The sequence below is a fragment of the Mus caroli genome, unplaced genomic scaffold (assembly GCF_978045245.1).
Source record: "Mus caroli unplaced genomic scaffold, Mus_caroli_1 scaffold_6, whole genome shotgun sequence".
Taxonomy (NCBI): Eukaryota; Metazoa; Chordata; class Mammalia; order Rodentia; family Muridae; genus Mus; species Mus caroli.
In genome coordinates, this window is record NW_028227261.1 from 12,037,981 (window position 1) to 12,058,398 (window position 20,418).

Consider the following 20,418-nt stretch of genomic DNA (forward strand, 5'->3'; position numbering starts at 1 on the left):
ACTGAGACAGAACTGGCGAACATTTTGCCTTCAATATAATCTGCTTTGTGTGGTTTTTGAAATACAGCAGTTTGGAGTTTTCAGAAATAGCTTTAGGGATTCCTTTTTTATTTTTTTCATTTTTTTTTATGATTTATTTATTTATTTTATATATATGAGAACACTGTTGCTCTCTTCAGACATACCAGAAGAGGGCATCAGATCCCATTACAGATGGTTGTGAGCCACCATGTGGTTCCTGGGAATTGAACTGAAGACCTCCAGTGGTCTTAACCACTGACCCATCTCTCCAGCCCCCCCCCCCCACCCCCACACCCCAATTTTCGGGATTCTAAGAAGTTAGTGCCTTTTCCTCATGTGCCTCCACGTCCTCAGGCTGTCCACTCCTCCCCCAAGCCTTCTCCCTACTGTCACTGTGGCAAGTCATCTCAGAGGAAAGATCTAGTTTGTTGCTGATTTCTTTTTTCCACTTCAGTGGATCTTGTGGGCGAGGGCAGAAGTGACAGTGTTTTATTGGCTCAGTCACTTGCAAGCTGACATCTTGTGCCTTTCCGATCTTGCAGGCTTTGGTTATCAGTCTGAGCTGGAGTTAAGGGTAGCTGAAGCAGCCCGAAGACAATATGACAAGCTGAAGGTGCAGACCAAGGCTGAGATCCGACAGACCCTTGACCGTTTGCTTGTGGGAGATTTTATTGTGAGTGACCTTACATGACTCTGGGGATGGGGGAGGCCACCATGTTTCCTGACAAGCTCCCGACTTACAGGATATAGGCTTGCTCATATCCCTTATGCACCCTCAAAATAGATGGGTGGGTGGATGGATGGGTGGATAGATAGAAAGATATCCTTGTAGTTAGCATTTTAAATGGCTTATGTCTTTTCTATTAGTGGTCTAATTAAGAAATGAATGATACTGACCAGATCCTGCTTTCCTTGCTCTGAGGGTATTCAATTTTGTTTTCTTTCCAAGACAGGGTTTCTCTGTGTAGCTGGCCCTCCTGGAACTTCCCTTTGTAGATCAGGCTGGCCTCGAACTGACAGATATCACCCTGCCTCTGCCTTCTGAGTGTTGGGGGTACTTCCCAGACTTGCTTGTGACTTTCTCCAGGCCTAATTTACAAGTATGGTGACTTTGTGGTGCTGTGTGTCCAGCTGATTCAAGGGCAAGAAACAGCTTAATTGTCCAGAAAGGGAGTTTCTGATAGTGTACTGTCTAGGCATGGCAGTAGTGGAGCTGTTAGACAAGTGTTGCTGCTTTTGAACCCTGTGGAACCAGCTGTCGGAGGTTGGCCTTGGTGTTCCAAGTCAAATGCCTAAGAACTTATGGGGGTGGGGGAGATGCGGAATTAGTCTTGACTTCCTGTGTGTGAGTGTATGTGTTTCAGCATAACTTATGGTTATTAGTGCCTTCCTTATATTTTCACAAAAAAGGGTCTTTTCTTTTTTTTTTCTTCTATTTTATTTATTTATTTTTCATATATAGTTTTAGTTTTTGAGATATGGTTTCGCTGTGTAGCCTTGGCTGTTCTGGAACTCTTTTTCTTAGGCCAGGCTGGCCTTGAACTCATGGATCTGCCTGTGTCTGCCTCCTGAGTGCCGGAATTTAAAGGCGTCTGCCACAGCACCAGACCTGTAAATTATGAACAAAACACCTCTTAATCCAGGAATCATCAGTCAATACAGACAACTCCTCAATCAAGTTAATAGTTTGCTAATTTTTCCTCTCTTCTTCAAATATCAGCCTATGATAATATCTCCAGCCAGCAAATGTTAAGTGTCTTATATTGCACTCCCAAGGACTGGCATCCTGGGTGGGATTTCAGGGATGCTTGGACACCTCTATAAAGCTCCTTGACAGTCAGGGTTAGCAGTGATATAATCAATCGCATAGCCCAGGCTAGGCTTGAACTTGTGGTTCTCCTGCTTCGAGTCTGTCTGCAGGCATAATAAATTATCATTAATATTGTCAGGGATTGGTGTGTGCAAAGTGATGGGTCTCTAGTTGGGCCAGCTACCTGTTGGCCACTCCCTCAGTCTCGGCTCCATCCCCTGTGCCTGCATTTCTTGTAGACAGGATACATTTTGGGTTGAAAGATTTGTGGGTGGGTTGGTGTCTTTGTCGCTCTGCTGGGGTTGCCTTTTCAGGATCCATATCCCCAATGCTGTGAGTCACAGCTAAGGTCACCACCATTGATTCTGGTTTGCCTCCTTTATCCAGGGTTACAACAAGTTTGCAACTGAGTTTTATTTTACGTCTGTAGGAGGAAAGTAAGCGGTGGACTGTTCGACTGGACATTTCTGCCCCTCAAGTGATATTTCCAGATGATTTCACCTTCAAGAATCCCGTGTTGGTTGTTGTGGACCTTGGAAGAATGCTTTTAACCAACACCCAAGGTAGAGTGTCAGTGTAAGGAAACAACCACCTGTCTGTCTGTGCTTCACATGGAAAACTGGACAGAAAGTTTTCATAACATTTTAAAGCTCTAAAGTTTGGGGTCTGGAGAGATGGCTTGGGGGTTAAGAGTGCGTGCTGCCTCTGCAGAAATCCCGGATTGAGGTCCCAGCACCTACACAGTGGCTCATAGCCATCCTTAATTTCAGTTTCAGGGGAAACAACACTCTCTTCTGACTTGTGGGTACCAGGCATGTATGTGGTATACATACATGTGTGTAGACACACACACACACACACACACCACATTACAAAACAAAAACAAAACAATCCAACCAACCAACCAAAAACCCTCCAAAGTACACCTGTTGCTTTGTTAATACTAGCTTGGGGTATAATTCACATTTCAAAACATCCAGTTCAGCCAGGCTGAACCTAAACCCACTGGCAGTCTCTAATCCCTCCTTGCTCTGCTTTGACAACCAACCTCAATCTATTTTTGACTCTACATTTGTTTGTTCTAGACATTTCATACTTATGGAATATTTGAACATGTCACCTTTCATGTCTGCCTTTTTAATTTAATAATACTACTTTCAATGTTGACCCATGTTGGTGGTAGTGTTTAGTACGTATGTGTGTGTGTTTAGTATGTGTGTGTGTGTGTGTGTGTGTGTATGTGTGTATGTAGTATCATATTTCTTTTTATGGCTTTTACTAGTCCCTTCTTGGATATGGCAGGCTTTGTTTACTTGTTCTTTGGTTAGTAAACATCGGCAACACTGCCCCAAACTCCACTGTTTGAATAACACCACTGCCAACAGTCACATCATGTTTTTGTGGCAATATAGATCTTTAGTTCTTTTACATGCTCACCCAGGAGTGGAGTTGCTGGGCTGTGTGTTAGCCTTATGTTTAACATTTTTAGTGACTACCAGATTACTTCCCAAATGGCTTATATGCCCCTGGTTTGTGACAGTTCTAGTTCTCCACATCCTCTCATTACTTGTTATCTGATCTGATGATAACCGCCTTGGGACTGTGGAGCAGTGTCTCACTGTGGCTTTCGTTCTTTATTTGATTTATTTAAAGATTTATTTAAATATTTATTTATTTTATGTATGTGAGTATGCTGTATCTGTACAGATGGTTGTGAGCCTTTTTGTGGTTGTTGGGAATTGGATTTTAGGACCTCTGTTCCAGTCAGCCCTACTCCCTTGGATCAACTCCGCTCACTCAGTTTTTGCTTGCTTTAGCCCAAATATTTATTATTATACATAAGTACAATGTAGCTGACTTTAGATGCACCAGAAGAGGGCATCAGATTTCATTATGGGTGGTTGTGAGCCACCATGTGGTTGCTAGGATTTGAACTCAGGACCTTTGGAAGAGCAGTCAGTGCTCTTACCCCCTGAGCCATCTCACCAGCCCCATTTCTTTTTTTAATTAATTTTTTTATTTATTCACTTTATATCCCACTCATTGCCCCCCACTAGTAACCCCTCCCACAGTCCTTCCACATCCCTTCTCCCCTTTTCCTGTTGGGCATCCCTGGCTATTCCTTTCCCCTCTGCCCCTGCACTTCAAGTCTCTTTGAGGCTAAGCATATCTTTTCCCACTGATGCCAGACAAGGCAGCCCAGATAGAACATATCCCACATACAGGCAATAGCTTTTGGGATAGCCCCCATTCAAGTTGTTCAGGACCCATATGAAGAAAAAGCAACACATCTCCTACATATGTGTGGGGAGGTGTAGGTCTAGCCATTTTATTTTCTTTGGTTGGTGGTTCAAATTCTGAGAGCCATAAACATTCAGATTAGTCGGACTCTGTTGGACTTCCTCTGGAGTTCCTATCCCCTTCTGGGCTCTTAATCCTTCCTCCTATTCTTCCATAAGAGTCCCCAAGCTTCATCCATTGTTTGGCTGTGGATGTCTTTATCAGTCTGAGTCAGCTGCTGGGTGGAGCCTCAGGGCAACATGCTCCTGTCTGCAGGCATAATAAATTATCATTAATATTGCCAGGGATTGGTGTGTGCAAAGTGATGGGTCTCTAGTTGGGCCAGCTACCTGTTGGCCACTCCCTCAGTCTCGGCTCCATCCCCTGTGCCTGCATTTCTTGTAGACAGGATACATTTTGGGTTGAAAGATTTGTGGGTGGGTTGGTGTCTTTGTCGCTCTGCTGGGGTTGCTGCCTGGCTGCAGGAAGTGGCCTTTTCAGGATCCATATCCCCAATGCTGTGAGTCACAGCTAAGGTCACCACCATTGATTCTGGTTTGCCTCCTTTATCCCAGGTCTCTGTTCCTGGAGATGCCCCCCACCTCCTTCATTCCCTTTGCTGGCAGATTTCCCTTCATTTTCATTGTTGTCTAGCTATCTTTCCCATCCTCCACAGCTGAACCCACCCTCTATCCCTATTCCTCTCCCCATGTCCCCTCCTTCCCATTTACCTCCCTCTGTCTGACTCTTATGAATATTTTATTCCTTCTTCTAACTGAGATTCAAGTTTCCTCCCTTGGACCTTCATTCTTGTTTAGCTTTTTGGGTCTGTGTAATGTAGCATCATACCTGTATTTTATGGCTAATATCCACTAATAAGTGAGTATATACCATGCATATCTTTTCCGAACTAGGTTACCTCACTCTGGATGATATCCTCAAGACTCATCCATTTGCCTGCAAAAATCTTGATATCTTCATTTTTAATAGCTGAATAGTATTCCATAGTGTAGATGTACCGCATTTTCTTTATCCATTTTCAGTTAAGGGACATCTTTGTGTTGTTGGTTTTCTTTTTCTACCTTTATGTGCCAGATAAGGATATTGTATAGAGCAAGAATATTCTAGAAAAGAAACAAAATGAAGGCTACAATAAGTGGAGAAGTGTAAGTTTGAAGAGTGCTGTAAGAGAGTTGTGTCAGCAGCCCTGCCTGTGACAAGGCGTGAGAATGCTGGCAGTGGCTGTGGCCTCAGCATCCTAGTGTGGGCTTGGAGGGATTTTCACCTACATTTTTACTCTTTGTACTTTGTTTTCAGTCTCATAGATAAGTTCACACTAGATGAATAACAATTACAAAGTTCACACTAGATGAATAACAATTACACAGTGTTATGTCTGTCGTTTTCATCCACTTATAAACCATCAGCTTAGTGAAGCTTTCCTTTTCTTGTTCTTCCTCTTCTTCTTCCTCCCCTTCCCCTCTTCTTCCTCTTCCTCCTCCTCCTCATCTTTCATAATAAGAGGCAGGGACTCACAATGTAGGCCTGGCAGGCTTGGAACTCACTATACAGAGTAGGCTGTTCTCAGACTTAGAGTGCTCTGCCTGCCTCTGCCTCAGAAGTGCTGAAATATTTCATAATAGAATTCTTAAGATTTTAAATCTATGTCTATGACTTGGTGGAATTTGAGATTCTTTTCAAAAATTGAGATTTTAATGTGAATTGTCTAAGTTTATGTGTACCAAGTCTGTGCAGGAGCCTAAAGAGGCCAAAGAGGGCATCTGTTTCCTGGAAGTGGAGTTACAGGCAACTTCCATGAATTGCCATGTGGGTGCTGGGAGTCAATCCTGGGTCTTCTGCAAGAGCCGAAAGTGCTCCTAAGCACTGAGCTATCTCCCCAGTCCTTATTTAATAAGGGAGGGAGGGAGCAAGTAGGAGACTTTTAACTTATGATCTTTTCATTTCTCCTTGTAGAAGACTCTAGGAGGAAAAGTGGGGATGGCTCTGCCTCTGAAGAGAATCAGTTCAGTGACGATGAATATAAGACCCCTCTTGCCACACCTCCTAGCACCCCACCTCCAGAGACCAGCAGTAGCAACGGTGAGAAAACACCACCCTTTTCTGGAGTGGAGTTCAGCGAGGAGCAGCTCCAGGCTCATCTCATGAGCACACAGATGTATGAGAGGTACTCCTTGACATTCATGGACCTACAGGTCATGGTAGGGCGCGTGAGAGACAACTGGAAACGCGTGCAGGACATCGATGTGGGGCCAACACATGTAGTTGAGAAGTTCAATGTTCACCTACAGTTAGAACGTCGGCTGATTTACACGTCAGACCCCAAGTACCCTGGGGCTGTGCTCTCAGGCAATTTACCAGACTTAAAAATCCACATCAATGAAGATAAAATATCTGCCCTGAAGAACTGCTTTGCTCTCCTCACCACTTCGGAAACAAAGCCCTCTGACACCCAGATCAGAGAAAAGATTTTCCCCCAAGAAGGACCTCGGGGAAGCTTGCAAGATTCAGTAATGAACTTGACCCAGAGTATTGTAATGCTGGAGCAGCACACGAGGGAGGTGCTGGTGGAGTCACAGCTCCTCCTAGCGGAATTCAAGGTGAACTGCATGCAGCTTGGTGTTGAGAGCAGTGGCCGCTACATCTCAGTGCTCAAGGTGTTTGGCACCAACGCTCACTTTGTGAAAAGGCCATATGATGCTGAGGTCTCCCTGACTGTTCATGGATTGCTTCTGGTGGACACCATGCAGACTTATGGTGCTGATTTTGACCTTTTGATGGCTTCACATAAGAATCTGAGTTTTGATATTCCCACAGGAAGTCTCCGGGATAGCAGGGCACAGTCTCCTGTCTCTGGACCTAATGTGACCTTCCAAACTGATGTGACCACCCTCAACGACCAATCAGCCACTAGTGTTTCCCTGGAGAAAATTCTCACCAAAGAACAAGAGTCCCTCATTAAACTGGAGTATCAGTTTGTGAGTTCAGAGTGCCCGTCCATGAACTTGGACAGCACTCTGCAGGTCATTTCCCTTCAGGTCAATAATTTGGACATCATCCTAAACCCAGAGACAATTGTGGAGCTCATTGGTTTTCTTCAGAAATCCTTCCCTAAGGAAAAGGATGACGTGAGCCCCCAGCCTCTGATGACTGACCTTGAAAGAAGCATTGTGGAACAGGGCACCATTCAGTCAACCTATGAGCAGAATACGGAGGTCGCCGTGGAGATCCACAGGCTCAACCTCCTGCTGCTTCGGACAGTGGGCATGGCTGATGGGGAGAGGCATGGCAGGAAGATTGCAACGGCCAGTATTGGTGGCACCAAGGTGAACGTGTCGATGGGCAGCTCGTTTGACATGAATGGCTCCCTTGGCTGTTTGCAGCTCATGGATCTGACCCAAGAGAATGTGAAGAGCCAGTATGTCGTCAGCATCGGAAATTCTGTAGGCTATGAGAACATCGTCAGCGACATTGGCTATTTTGAAAGTGTGTTTGTCAGAATGGAAGATGCAGCCCTGACTGAAGCGTTGAGTTTCACCTTTGCTGAGAAATCAAAACAGGAATGCTTTCTCAATCTGAAGATGGCATCTTTACATTATAACCACTCCGCTAAATTCTTAAAGGAGTTGACATTATCTATGGATGAGCTGGAAGAGAATTTCCGCAGTATGTTGAAGAGTGCAGCCACCAAAGTGACCACAGTGTTAGCCACCAAGACTGCCGAGTACAGTGAGATGGTGTCACTCTTTGAAACCCCGAAGAAGACCAGGGAGCCCTTTGTCTTGGAGGAGAATGAAATCTATGGGTTTGGCCTTCCTTCCCCTCGATCGGACACGGTGAAGCTTATCTTGAACATAAACATTGAGTCTCCAGTTGTTTCTATCCCTCGGAGGCCTGGGAGTCCTGAGCTGTTGGTGGGACACTTGGGGCAAATATTCATCCAGAATTTTGTGGCAGGAGATGATGACTCCAGAAGTGACCGCCTGCAGGTAGAAATCAAAGACATTAAACTCTATTCTTTGAATTGCACTCAGCTAACAGGCAGGGACAATGCTGGACCTGAAGCCAGTCGGACATTTTGCCCACCCTCTGGAACGGCCAGTGTTAACAGTCAGGAGGAGGCTCACTTCACACGACATGATTTCTTTGAATCTTTGCATAGAGGCCAAGGTGAGAAGCAGAAACATGTTTTGAGTGTGTATAAAGGTTCTAAACTCAGCTCCTGTGTATGTGTTCCTGAAAACAACACAGTCCTTCCTTTTAGGGTTATCTCTGGTTAACGTGTGAGCAATCATAGTGGTGTTTTTAACAGTTTTGTAGAGGCCTGGCATGGTTTTACTTTCTCTCTTTGGATAAAATAATAATGTACTTTGAGCTGGGTGTGGTGGCGTACACTTTTAATCCCAGCACTCTAGAGGTGGAGGCAGGCAGATCTCTGAGTTTGAGGCCAGCCAGGTCTACACTGTGAGTTTTAGGACATCCAGGGGTGTACAGAGAAACCCTGTTTGTGAAGGGTTTGCAGCTGGGTGAATGTTCCTTTCCAGGATGCATCAGTGGATGGATACACACACACACACACATATATACACACACCTCATTTTATGTACTGTTTTTATTCTTTTGTCTTAAGCTATACATTTTTCATAGCTAAACATTGCAGTCTAAGGTAGCACAAGAGTTTAAGGTAAATACAAAAGGAAACTTGTTCTCTGGGTGTGTTAGGCATCTTTAGTGCTCTGATTTTTCTAAGTGGGTCTGTGAGGGGTACAAGAAATGACATTTTCACCTTTGTATTCTGGATATGGACAGTTAGACCTAAGCAGTACAGCTACAGAATCAGAAACGTTCTAGAGACTGTTGATTGCTGACATTGAAAATGCCTGTGGTTCTCAGAACGTCCTTCACCGTCTCACTTGAAATTTGGAGAGCCAGCTTCTGTTCTAATGTGCTAGATGTGCTCTTAACTCCTGGGCTGCATCCAGCCAGTCCTTCATTTCTGTGCTTAGTAAACAGTTCTTTTCTGTGCTTGGAATGAGCATTCAGCTAGAATACTGTCTTGAGACCCAAGAAAGCTGGGTCTATTACTAAAAGCCATGGAAGGGGCACTCTGGCTTGGAAAACTAGCGTCCATGGCTAAAAGAATGGACTGACTTAGTGTTTACCATATCAGATACATTTTAAAGTATATTTATCTGGGGTATGTGTGTGTGTGTGTGTCCACATGCATGCATGTTACAGTGCTGTGTCCAGAGGTCAGAGGACAACTTGGAGTTGGTTTTCTCTTTCAACCATGTGGGTTCCAGAGATCGAATTCAGGTCATCAGGCCTTTTTCATCCTTTGAGCTATCTTTGCAGCCTTACCATTTCATATTTTAAAGGTGCCAAGCAGAGCATGCCATGAAAGTACCTTCTTTTCTCCTTGTAAACTTGTCTGTGTTCCTACTTGTCTCAGTCATAGACTCAGCTGCAAGGCCATCCTGCCATCAGATCACCCCCAGGCTTTATTGTATACACAGGATACTTGATCATCAGTAACAAACCAGGCATCAGTGTTGATGCTGTCACTTCTTCTCTCTTCGGCCAGCCTTTCACATCCTGAACAATACCACCATCCAGTTTAAGCTGGAGAAGATCCCTATCGAGAGAGAATCTGAGCTGACTTTCTCCCTAAGTCCAGATGAGCTGGGGACGTCCAGCATCATGAAGATTGAAGGAAAGTTCGTCAACCCAGTTCAGGTAAGCACACACAGGATTGATTTTCAGTTTAGGGCAGTTCAGAGTCAATCAGACATTATTCCTTGTCTGAGATGTGGGAGACCAGATACATTTTAGGTTTGGGAACTGTTTATTTGGGAGGTTTGCAGAATCCTTATGGTTGAGCATCTCTGATCACTAATTTGAAGTCTGAACTGATTTTAAGTTGGAAACCTTTTGAATGTTGTAGCTTTCAGGGGTATTTTGATTTTCAGATTAGGAGGAATTTTCCTATATTTATTTGTTTGTGTGTGTTTATTTAAGCTTTATTTATTTTTATGTGTATGAGTGTTTTGTGTGCATGTATGGAGTGAATTGTGTAGTGCCTGGTGCTCAGGTAGGCCAGATGAGGGTGCCCAACTCTATGGAACTAGACCTATGGGTGTGGATGATTGTGAGCTGCTATGTGGGCTCAGGGAATTGAACCCAAGTCCTCTGCAACACCAGGTACTCTTAATCACTGAGCTATTTCTTCAGCCCAATGTGTGTTCATTTTATATTTATAGTGTATATAGTACTCAGATTATAATGGTATATATTTTGGTACATTAAGTGTTGAAAGAAAATATGTAAATTCAAGGACATATCATCAGTGTACATTCATGTTGTTAATTTGCTCTAATGAACATTGAGCCTTGTCTAACTCTTTAGCCCAGGCTGACTCTGAATTCATGGTCCTCTTGACTCTACCTCCTAAGTGCTGGGATTACGCATATGCCCTGCTGCCCTCCGAAACATGGGATTCTTTGGTTGTACCATTTTGTCCCTGGCAATGGCTTTCTTCATGTGTCACAAAGAAACAAAGTAGATCTCTCGTTTCATTCCCCAGTGTGGATAGGGAATTACTACCTAAAAAGCCAGTTGCTCTTTCCCAGGAGAATGTAATTTTTATCCCACTTTGGACACACTTGGGATAGACTGTAGAACAATGTGATTATTCGAGCCATTGACAGATCCTTTCAACAGAGTAAAGTTAGGCTTGCCCTCTCTGAATTGAATTGGGCCAGTTAGGGTTGTGTATGTGTGTGTGTGTGTGTACATATGTATCCTTTCTTCACAAGTAATTTCCTGATTTTACAGGACTAGAGGAAAGAGTAAGGGTATAAAATGAGTGTTTTCAGAATCTTAGGACAGTGGCTCCTCTGTCAGGCTGTAGATGGTCACAAATTTGACTAGTATCAGTGACTCCTAGGTGTGAGTCTTTGGGGAAGAAACCCTTCCCCAGCTCTCTTTGTCTTTTTTAAAATCAACTTTTGTGTTCTGTATGTGTGGGTGTTTTATTTGCATGTGTGCCTAGTGCTCATAGAGGCCAGAAGCAGACATCACATCCCTTGGGACTGGAGTTACAGGTGGTTGAGAGTATGGGTGCTGGGAAGTGAACTTGGGTCCTCAATAAGACCATATATTACTCTTAATCGCTGAGCCATCTCTCCAGACACCCTTGTTCACTTTAATTGAGATAGGGTCTCATGTAGCCCAGGCTGGCCTCTAACTTGCCATACTGCTGAGGATGGCCTTGAGTGTCTGATTCTCCTGCTTCTACCGTCCAGTACTTGCCTTTTTTTTTTTTTTTTTTTTTTAAATGAAATAGTTTGGGGCAGGGAGCAGGTGAAATGATTTAGGTAAGTAAGCACTTTAGTGTTAAAAGTGTTTGCTTTGAAAACTTGGTAAACCAAGTTCCCTCTCCAGAACCTACTTAAGGAGGAAGAAGAAAATCAACTCCACAGTATTGTGCTATGACTTCTATACCTGCCACAGCACATGCATGTACATATATACACTGCACACAAGGATATAAACAATTTTTTAAAGGAAACGTTTTGAGGCAAATCTCAGGCTTTATTTCACTTCATTCTGTCTGTTTTGAATGTGTCTCTCTGAACACTTTGTCTTCTTATGTATCATGATGGTGTTTGACTCTCAGGAACGTCTTCACTCTGGTTTGCTTGCATCAGGTCCAAGCAGGCTCTGTAGCAGTTAGGTGCAGTATCTTTTAGGGCTCTCTGGATCTGCCCTGCCTCATCTGCCATGGTATAATTCTGTGTGGAAACTGGCCAGTTGCCTACAGAGTGACCAACATGGTACCTTTGTGTCTTTGTGACCTGGAGCCAGTATTGCTGTGAACCACCCAGGCTTCCCTGGATTCTGGTCTTTCTTAGCTCGTCTTCTCTTTTGGCTAGAGCTTCCCAAGCAGGTGCTGTCAAGCACCTCCGGTTACATTGTGTCTGTCATACAAATGTCTGCATTTGATGAGGATGTGTGTGGGTGGCAAGAGCCTGATCGCTCACTTGTAAAATTCCCTGTCAGTCATTTCTGTTGCTTCATTCCACTAATGAACTCTGTGGGGCTGAAGATTAAATTAGGGGTTATAGAACGGTCACTTTCCAAGTCTGTCAAAATTTCTGTACCCGAGTTGCGATCCCTCTGTTAATTGCCCTTAATTAGTAAAAAAGATGTACTTGAAAATATTTTTAAATAAGAAATTCTAACTAAAAGAAAGTAAGAAGCCGGGGGTGCAGCTCAGTGACAGTGTTTGCCTATTGTGTTCTGGGTCCCACGCAAGCGCCAGCAATGGAAACTGTAAGAGAGAAGGAAATATATAATTGCAGATATGCATAACTTGAAAAGTACTAACCGTTGTTTGTCCTGCTGACTGCTGATCTGCGGTAGTTCTAGAGTCTTGTTTCTCAGCCCCGTGCTGTGCCCACATTAGATGTTTGGAAGTCTCCTTGCTTTCTGCAGTTATTTTGTGTGGTTAGAAAGAGTGGCTATGTTGACTGTATCTAGGGAGTACTTGCTGCACATAGATGTGTGTAGATTATTCTGCGAGTGGCTAGGGAGAGCTTTGTAAACAGAAGTGAGAAGGAAAAAGAAAGGACAGGAAAGAAATGATGGTCCTTGATGCCAACTAACTTAGAGCCTTTTGGTAAACATAGAAATACCAGCTGAGAATTGAGGGTCTGTGTGATGACAATAGAGTTGGAGGGAGCTGGTGAGATGGCTCAGTGGCTAGGGCTCTTATGCTCTTCTAGAGGACCAGAGCTCAGTTCCCAGCACCCATGTCAGGGAGCTGTCAGCTGCCTTTAACGTTCCTGGGGGTGTGGGAGATAGGGTCTGGTTCTTCTAACCTCCATGGGCACTTGTACTCATGTGTACCCCCAAGCCCCTTGTGCATGCCCCCACCCCCACTTTCCATACACAAAATTACAAATACATTTTAAATGGTTCTGGAGTAACGGGGCTGTTCCCTTTGAATGCAGGTGGTGTTAGCCAAGCACGTGTACGAGCAGGTGTTACAGACGATGGACAACCTCGTGTACAGTGAAGATCTGAATAAGTTTGCAGCCAGTGCCCCGACCTCCCCCTGCCCTAACTCTCCCCTGCCCCAACTCAGTTCCTGTGGAGAACCTTGTGTGGAGAAGAAGGAGAATGGATTGTTCAGCCACTCCAGCTTTTCCAGCACTTCTCAGAAATCCTTGTCTGTGAAGGAAGCCAAGGCCTTCACTCAGATTCAAGCCAACTTTTGTATATCAGAGTTGCAGGTTCAGCTGAGCGGTGACCTGACTTTGGGGGCCCAAGGGCTTGTGAGCTTAAAATTTCAGGATTTTGAGGTGGAGTTCAGTAAAGACCATCCACAGACCTTATCCATCCAGATTGCCCTGCGTTCACTCCTCATGGAAGACTTACTGGAGAAGAATCCAGACTCTAAGTACAAGAGCCTGATGGTGTCTCGAGGGGCTCCCAAGCCATCTAGCTTAGCACAGAAGGAATATCTCTCTCAGTCTTGCCCTTCGGTATCCAGTGTAGAGTATCCTGACATGCCCCGGTCTCTCCCTTCCCACATGGAGGAAGCACCTAACGTCTTCCAGTTGTATCAAAGACCCATTTCCACATGTCGGAAAAAGCAAAAGGAAGTCCAGGACAAGAGCTACCCCCAGACTCCACCTCCTTCTCCCTCGGTGGATGAGCCCAATATGTTTGTTGGAAAGAGTAAATTTGATGATTCCTTGGTCCACATCAATATATTCTTGGTGGATAAAAAGCATCCAGAGTTCTCTTCCAGTTATGGTCGCATTAATCGAAGCATTGATGTTGACTTTAACTGCTTGGATGTGTTGATTACCCTGCAAACCTGGGTGGTGATACTGGACTTTTTTGGGATTGGGTCCACTGCAGACAACCATGCGATGAAAGTGCCCCCTGAAGGCCTTCTCCAGAACGTGAAGGCAGAGTCCAGTGCTTCTATGGAGTCTGAGCATCAGGAGCCAGTGAACTCCAAGCTGGATCTCAAGGTACACTCTGAGGATGAGTTTGAATCATATCTAAATATAAGCACTTTACATTTGTCCTTGAAAAGAGCTCTGATTGGCAGAGGGCTGTGTAGTCTCTGCCTGGCTGTTGAGAAATAGAGACTTGAGTGATCTCAGTGTCTTAGGAAGGGTTTTGTTGTAAAGCCCATCTGGAGGCAGAGAGAATTATGTAGTTTAAGTAGCTTCCCCCGGCCATATCATTCTAGGGAATCCTTTTTGCTTCTCTAGCCCGTTTCCTCCTCATCTATGTTTTATGACAATGTGAGGTCCATATGCAAAACACCTAGCCAAATGTCCAGTGCATGGTAGCAGCTTCTACTACCCAGCTTCTGTGCGAGGCTTTCTTGTTAGCTCCTCACCCTCTCGCAGCATTCTTGGTGTTGGCTGGGCTTGCTGTAACAAATGCAGTGTGGTCACAGAATGCAGTGTGCAGTTAGATTGCCTGTTAGAATCCTGACTCTTGCACTGCAGCTGTGGCCCTGGGTGGATCAGGGAACCTCTTCCCTTTCAGGGTTTTTATTTGTAAACTGGGCAGTATGCAGCAGTGCCTATAGAGAGGGTGGTCCCAAGCTTTAGATGAGATTATTGTGAGGCCCTCCACCTAACAAGCATCCAGTGGTTGCTGTTACAGTTTTTATTTTGATTGTAACTTAACCTTGATGTTCATATGTAAATATTAAAAAAAAAAAGAGGTAGTAAATAAACAGCCTGTCATTTTTGATGGGACAGCAGGTAGGTCCGGAGTTGACCAGCTGGGGCTATACAGGTCTGTTGTAACGAGCACCTACCCGTCAGAGTCCTGACATCTGTGCAGCAGCAGCTGGTAACTTCTGTGTGCCTGGGGAGGAAGGTCTGCATCTGTATACCTTGGAACATTCAGCCTTGCATGCACTGTTGGGAGCAGCCAGGAAGGGAACTCTGTTACCCCATGCCGGTGTTGTTTTGCTTCTCTACCCCACAGCAGCCTTCACTCCTCTAAAAGCAGGAAGCCTGGGAGGAGAGATGGGGAAAAGCCAGTTCTGCCTCTTACTCAGTGGTGGGGGGGGTGGGGGGGTGGGGAAGGTGGCGAGCACACTACTTGGCAGTGCTCTGAGGCTCTGGGGCATGGGGCTTGTCATGGTGACTGGAAGTGGCAGTGGTCAGTTATTCTCTGGCTGGATTTGGTATGTTATTAAAGTGACTTTGTTCTCTGTGCCTGTGAAGATGTGCCTCAGCAATCCTTCCCTGCTATGATAAGATGTGGTGTGCTCCTGAGGGCTTTACATACAATGCTGTAGGAGAACAGGACTAGATAAAAGCTCCTTAACAATGTAGTTTTTGAAACAAGAATTTTTGAACATTTTTATTATGATGGATTTCTCAAATATCACAGAGGAAATGTGTCACGAACCTCAATATTACCAACACGATAATCCATCACCTTTGTTTCTTTTCTTCACTGAAGTCTTTTAAAGCAAATTCTAGGGCTGTTCAGATGGTTCAGTGGGTAGAGGTGTCTGCTGTCAAGCCTGATAGAAGGAAAGAACTGACTCCTGGAAGTTGTCCTCTGACCTCTACTTGTGGGCACATGCATGCCTGCACACCATACAAATAAATAAATGTTAATAAAATTAAGGCTAATTAATGAGAGTATCTAAAAAACAAATAAAAAAAAGTATACAGTTACACCCCCACATTTGTTTCTAGGAAAAAAAATGGGTATTTTTCTTACATAACCATAGTCATTGTCCCTCTCACTACATTGACAGTCATGCCTTGGTGTTATGCAAAACTATCAGGCCACACTCAGATTTCCAGAATGTTGCACAAATGCCTTTGTCTGGATGGAATATGGAGGCGTGAATAGTTTGAGAGATTTCAGGCCTTCCCTTTGGTCTCTGCAGTGCTAGGCTTCCTGCGGTGAGTTTTCTCAGCTATGGAATAAGAAGTCAGTAAACCAACAGTGAACTCTGAGGCAGGCAGTGTTCCATTTGCTGCTGTTACTTCAGTCTCTTGGGTGCAAAGTGAGCTGTCCCTCCTGGTCTCCATAGCCATTTGGGCTCCTCCTTCCCTATGACTTCAGCCTGCCTCTGGGATTAGGAGTAGGTGGATCAGATTCAGGTGCACCCAAGTGGCAAGTGCTTCTTGTTACTCTTGAGTCAGGAGGCAGAGGACAGCTGGTCCTTTCTCAGTAATGTGAAGGTGCCATGCCATGAAGTAGGTTTGGAAGCAACATCTGGGGTCATTCCCACAAAACATTTTTAGACCTAGGGTGTCTGCTCATTGGAGATTTGATGTCTAGGGATTTTATTTTTCCTTTTTTGGGGTCCTGATGTCTTGTGATTCTTCTGTGGTCCCCATCAGGGGAATGAAAACATCTCTGCCTAAGGTCCTGCTCTGACAACAACGTTCCTTCCACTTGCTTGCTCTTTATGCTACTTTCCCTTCCTTCTGCCTTTGTTTTCCTTTTTTCCTCTTGGAGTTTCTTACCCTGGCAAATCCTGAGCCCCCTACTCTGTGCAGACTTCGAGGACAAGGATGCTGGCATACATATCCTCCCATCTCCTGTGCCTTTCTTCTCAGTGCCCGGTCCCTAGGGCAGAAGAGCTAGGGGCTGATGACATAATAGTATTTTCAGTAGTTGGAGTTACATTAGTGTAATGAAGCCTCTGTTAGAGAATTCCATCCCTGAGACAGAGGTCTCTGTTTCTGTCCTCCTCAAGTCCAAATGCTAAATACGAGTCAAAGGTATTAGGCAGGATTTTTATCATTTGTCTACATAGATTTTATAGACGAGACCTGATTTTTACAGATCTATGAGTCATTATAGAACTGTGCAGTGCAAGATGGGAAACCTTGTTTTTGTACCATGTAACATTTCACCATCCACAGAAGAATATAGAGGAGATCTGGCAGGATCTGAAATTGGAATTCCTTCCTCATGTGCTCCACCAGCAGATCTGCTTTGGGGGATAAATGAAATTAGCATCTTGTAAGGTTTGGGCTAGTGAGGTAGCTCAGCAGGTATAAGTAAGTGCCTGCTAGCAAGCTCAGCCATCTGAGTTTGAATTGCCAGAACCCACACAGTGGGAGAAGTAGGAGAGAACGTTCATTCCTACAGATTGTCCTCTGACCTCCATATACTTCTACAAGCCCAGATATACAGGTGCACGTGTGGACACATGCATGCACAAAGGCATGTTTGTGAACACACATACACACACTGAATAAATAAATAATGTTTGCCTTCACCTGTCCCAGCCTGTTGTCGTTGTTACCCATTCTGCCCTGCCGTTTCTTGTTCCCCTCAGTAACTTACCTTTTGCATTGTATCTTGTATCCTAGGTTCATTCGCTTTCGCTTGTGCTAAGTAAAGCCACCAGTGAGCTTGCTAAAGCAAATGTGTCCAAATTAATGGCACACATGGAGATGATTGGTAAGTGGAACTAAATCAAACACTCATGATCTAGTAAGTATTCAAACATTCAGGACCAAGTAAGGTGTACAACCGTGGCTTGATCGTGGGAATTGCTAAGACCATCATTTACAGTGCTGGTCTGCAAACCCGGGCCTTGGGATCAGCATTGCCTGTTACAAAGGCAGGTAACTGGACCAACTTCCTCCCTGCTTCTCTCCCGTCTCATCCCAAGAGACTTCTGAAGGTTGAATGGGCTCCTAGCATTCTCTCTGTGTAGGGTAACCAAGTAAAATTTTGTTCAAATTGGGATAGTTTTGAGAGTGAAGTGGATAGCTATGATCAGGAAGACAGGCAGGTCAAAGGGCTGTCTGTAAGAAAATGAGACAAGCTCATTCTGTTTGTACTCTTAAGTAGGGGCGCTGCCAAGAGAGAGTATAGTGTTGTACAGCAGGGCATTGCAGCAAAGCTGGCTCCTTTCTGGCAGGTGTTTGCAGGTTGGAATTCTTACTGGAGCATTGTGTTGTAAGTAGTAGGGTGTATGCAGCACAAGCCTAAACACTGCTCCTTCCTTAAGGAATGTGTAATGCAGTCGTGAACATTAAGATGCTGATGCCATCACGATGTCAGGAATACCATTTAGAGATGAAATGGACTAATGTAGAGGTCTCATGGTCTGATTCTAAAAAGCATCCTAAAAAGCGGTCTTTAACTGGGAGAAGCATGGCATTTTTGTTAGACGACATTAGGAATCAAAATATATGTATGTCATGAGTCCCCGGGGAGCTGCTCTGGCCTTCCAGAGGTGCTTACCTTGGCTAGCATAGTGTCAGCTGGGTAATGTTATTATTGCTTTTTTCCTCTTTAGTAGCTGGCCTAGAACTTCCATGCAGACTAGTCTGATCTCCAACTCCAGGGAGCCACTGTACCCCCACTCCCACACCCAAGAAGGATCGTTTTACGCTCCTGTTCTAGTCGTATGTGCCTCAGTACCTATCTCCATGCTCTCTCCCCAGGAGTGTGCTTGCCCAGCTCCCAAGCACACTAAATCCGCTCTGTGTCAGCACCGTCATATTTTCTTCCCTTATCAAGTCACTCCAGGCCCACTCCATGCTGCCTGAGCAGCTGACACAGACACTTCCTCATTCTTTTACATTCTTAGTTCAACACATAGACCCTGTGATGGCTCCCTCGGGTCTCAGAATCCTGCCTCTGTAAGTCGGCAGTCCTTTTAGTTTAATTCCTTTCCTGCACCCCTAGGATGCAGTGTTGCTGGCTTGTGTACATGATGTTGTTGTTGTTTAGACTTGTTCAACTCGTTTAAACTTTGTTATTGAACCCTTAGAAATAGCATATGAAATGTTTTCCTGGTGTCTTGGCATCTGAAAATTTACTTCTGACACTTATTTTGATTTAAAAAAAAAAAGATGGAAGTTGGAGGCATGTGCATATCATTTTAATTCAGATGCATTAAGTGATTTCAGAAAAGGTCCATAATAACATGTTCTGATTTTGACACATATAGAAGGAGACCTGGCCTTGCAGGGAAGCATCGGGAGCCTGTCTCTGAGTGACCTTACGCCACATGGAGACTTCTACAGAGAACGCTTCACCACAAGTGGAGAGGAAGCTCTCATCTTCCAGACTTTCAAGTAAAGCACGCACCTCTGCTCTAGCTGTGTGTCCTCATCACTGCTGTAGAGCACACACCTCTGCTCTAGCTGTGTGTCCTCATCACTGCTGTAGAGCACGCACTTCTGCTCTAGCTGTGTGTCCTCATCACTGCTGTAGAGCACACACCTCTGCTCTAGCTGTGTGTCCTCATCACTGCTCTAGAGCACGCACCTCTGCTCTAGCTGTGTGTCCTCATCACTGCTGTAGAGCACGCACTTCTGCTCTAGCTGTGTGTCCTCATCACTGCTGTAGAGCACACACCTCTGCTCTAGCTGTGTGTCCTCATCACTGCTGTAGAGCACGCACCTCTGCTCTAGCTGTGTGTCCTCATCACTGCTGTAGAGCACACACCTCTGCTCTAGCTGTGTGTCCTCATCACTGCTGTAGAGCACACACCTCTGCTCTAGCTGTGTGTCCTCATCACTGCTGTAGAGCACACACCTCTGCTCTAGCTGTGTGTCAGGATCGCTTCTGTTTGAAGTTCTTTATCAACATTGTTTTACATTTGTACCTCTGTGTCTTCCACAGTGGACAACTTGCAGGGTTGGTTCTCTGCTTATGTCATGTGGGATCTGGGGATTGAACCCAGGTCTTGAAGCTTGACGGAAAGTGCTTTTATCCACTGAATTGTTTTACCAGCTTACTGTTTAAAATTCTTATTGATTAATCAATGGAAAAAAATTTACTTTTTAAAGTAAAATTCAAAAGATGTAGCTTGTGAGGACTCCTGATTTATATAGAATTTTAATAAAGAAGATTTGTGTTGGAGATTATTTAGTGCCATATGAGTATGGAATAGGATTGACATAATCCCAGTTATCAGAAGGCCTAGACCCTGTCAGCTCCATCCAACTTGCTGTATGACCCAAAGCAAGTCCCTTAATCTCTGTGTGCCACTTTTCCTATGTCAGTAATGGGGGCCTGAGTTGAGCAATCTCCAAGCTTCCACACAGCACTGAGTGTCCTGGCATGATTTTAGTCTGAGAGCACTACTCACGCTGAGTAATAAGAGGGTGCTGGTTTTGCTAATAAATATGACTTATATCATGTTCCTTGTTGGGTTTTAGAGGGTATCTTTAGGGCCTGTTTATTTTAAAGAATGGTTTCCTGCATGAGGTGTTCAGCTTTCTTGAGGTATTAGAGAATGCATATTCTTA

General features: G+C 44.5%; 1 protein-coding gene across 5 annotated transcripts in view; it reads left to right on the forward strand.

The window, feature by feature from the left end:
- Vps13d (vacuolar protein sorting 13 homolog D) overlaps positions 1–20,418 on the forward strand; it is a 223,463-nt gene that overhangs the window by 32,345 nt on the left and 170,700 nt on the right. For all 5 annotated transcript variants that reach the window (XM_085838693.1, XM_029475918.2, XM_029475920.2 and 2 more), the window contains exons 17-23: positions 564–694; positions 2,262–2,394; positions 6,086–8,299; positions 9,714–9,865; positions 13,144–14,175; positions 17,518–17,608; positions 19,113–19,239. In XM_085838693.1, the coding sequence (XP_085694819.1) occupies positions 564–694; positions 2,262–2,394; positions 6,086–8,299; positions 9,714–9,865; positions 13,144–14,175; positions 17,518–17,608; positions 19,113–19,239 (3,880 nt within the window). The remainder of the gene's footprint in view (positions 1–563; positions 695–2,261; positions 2,395–6,085; positions 8,300–9,713; positions 9,866–13,143; positions 14,176–17,517; positions 17,609–19,112; positions 19,240–20,418) is intronic.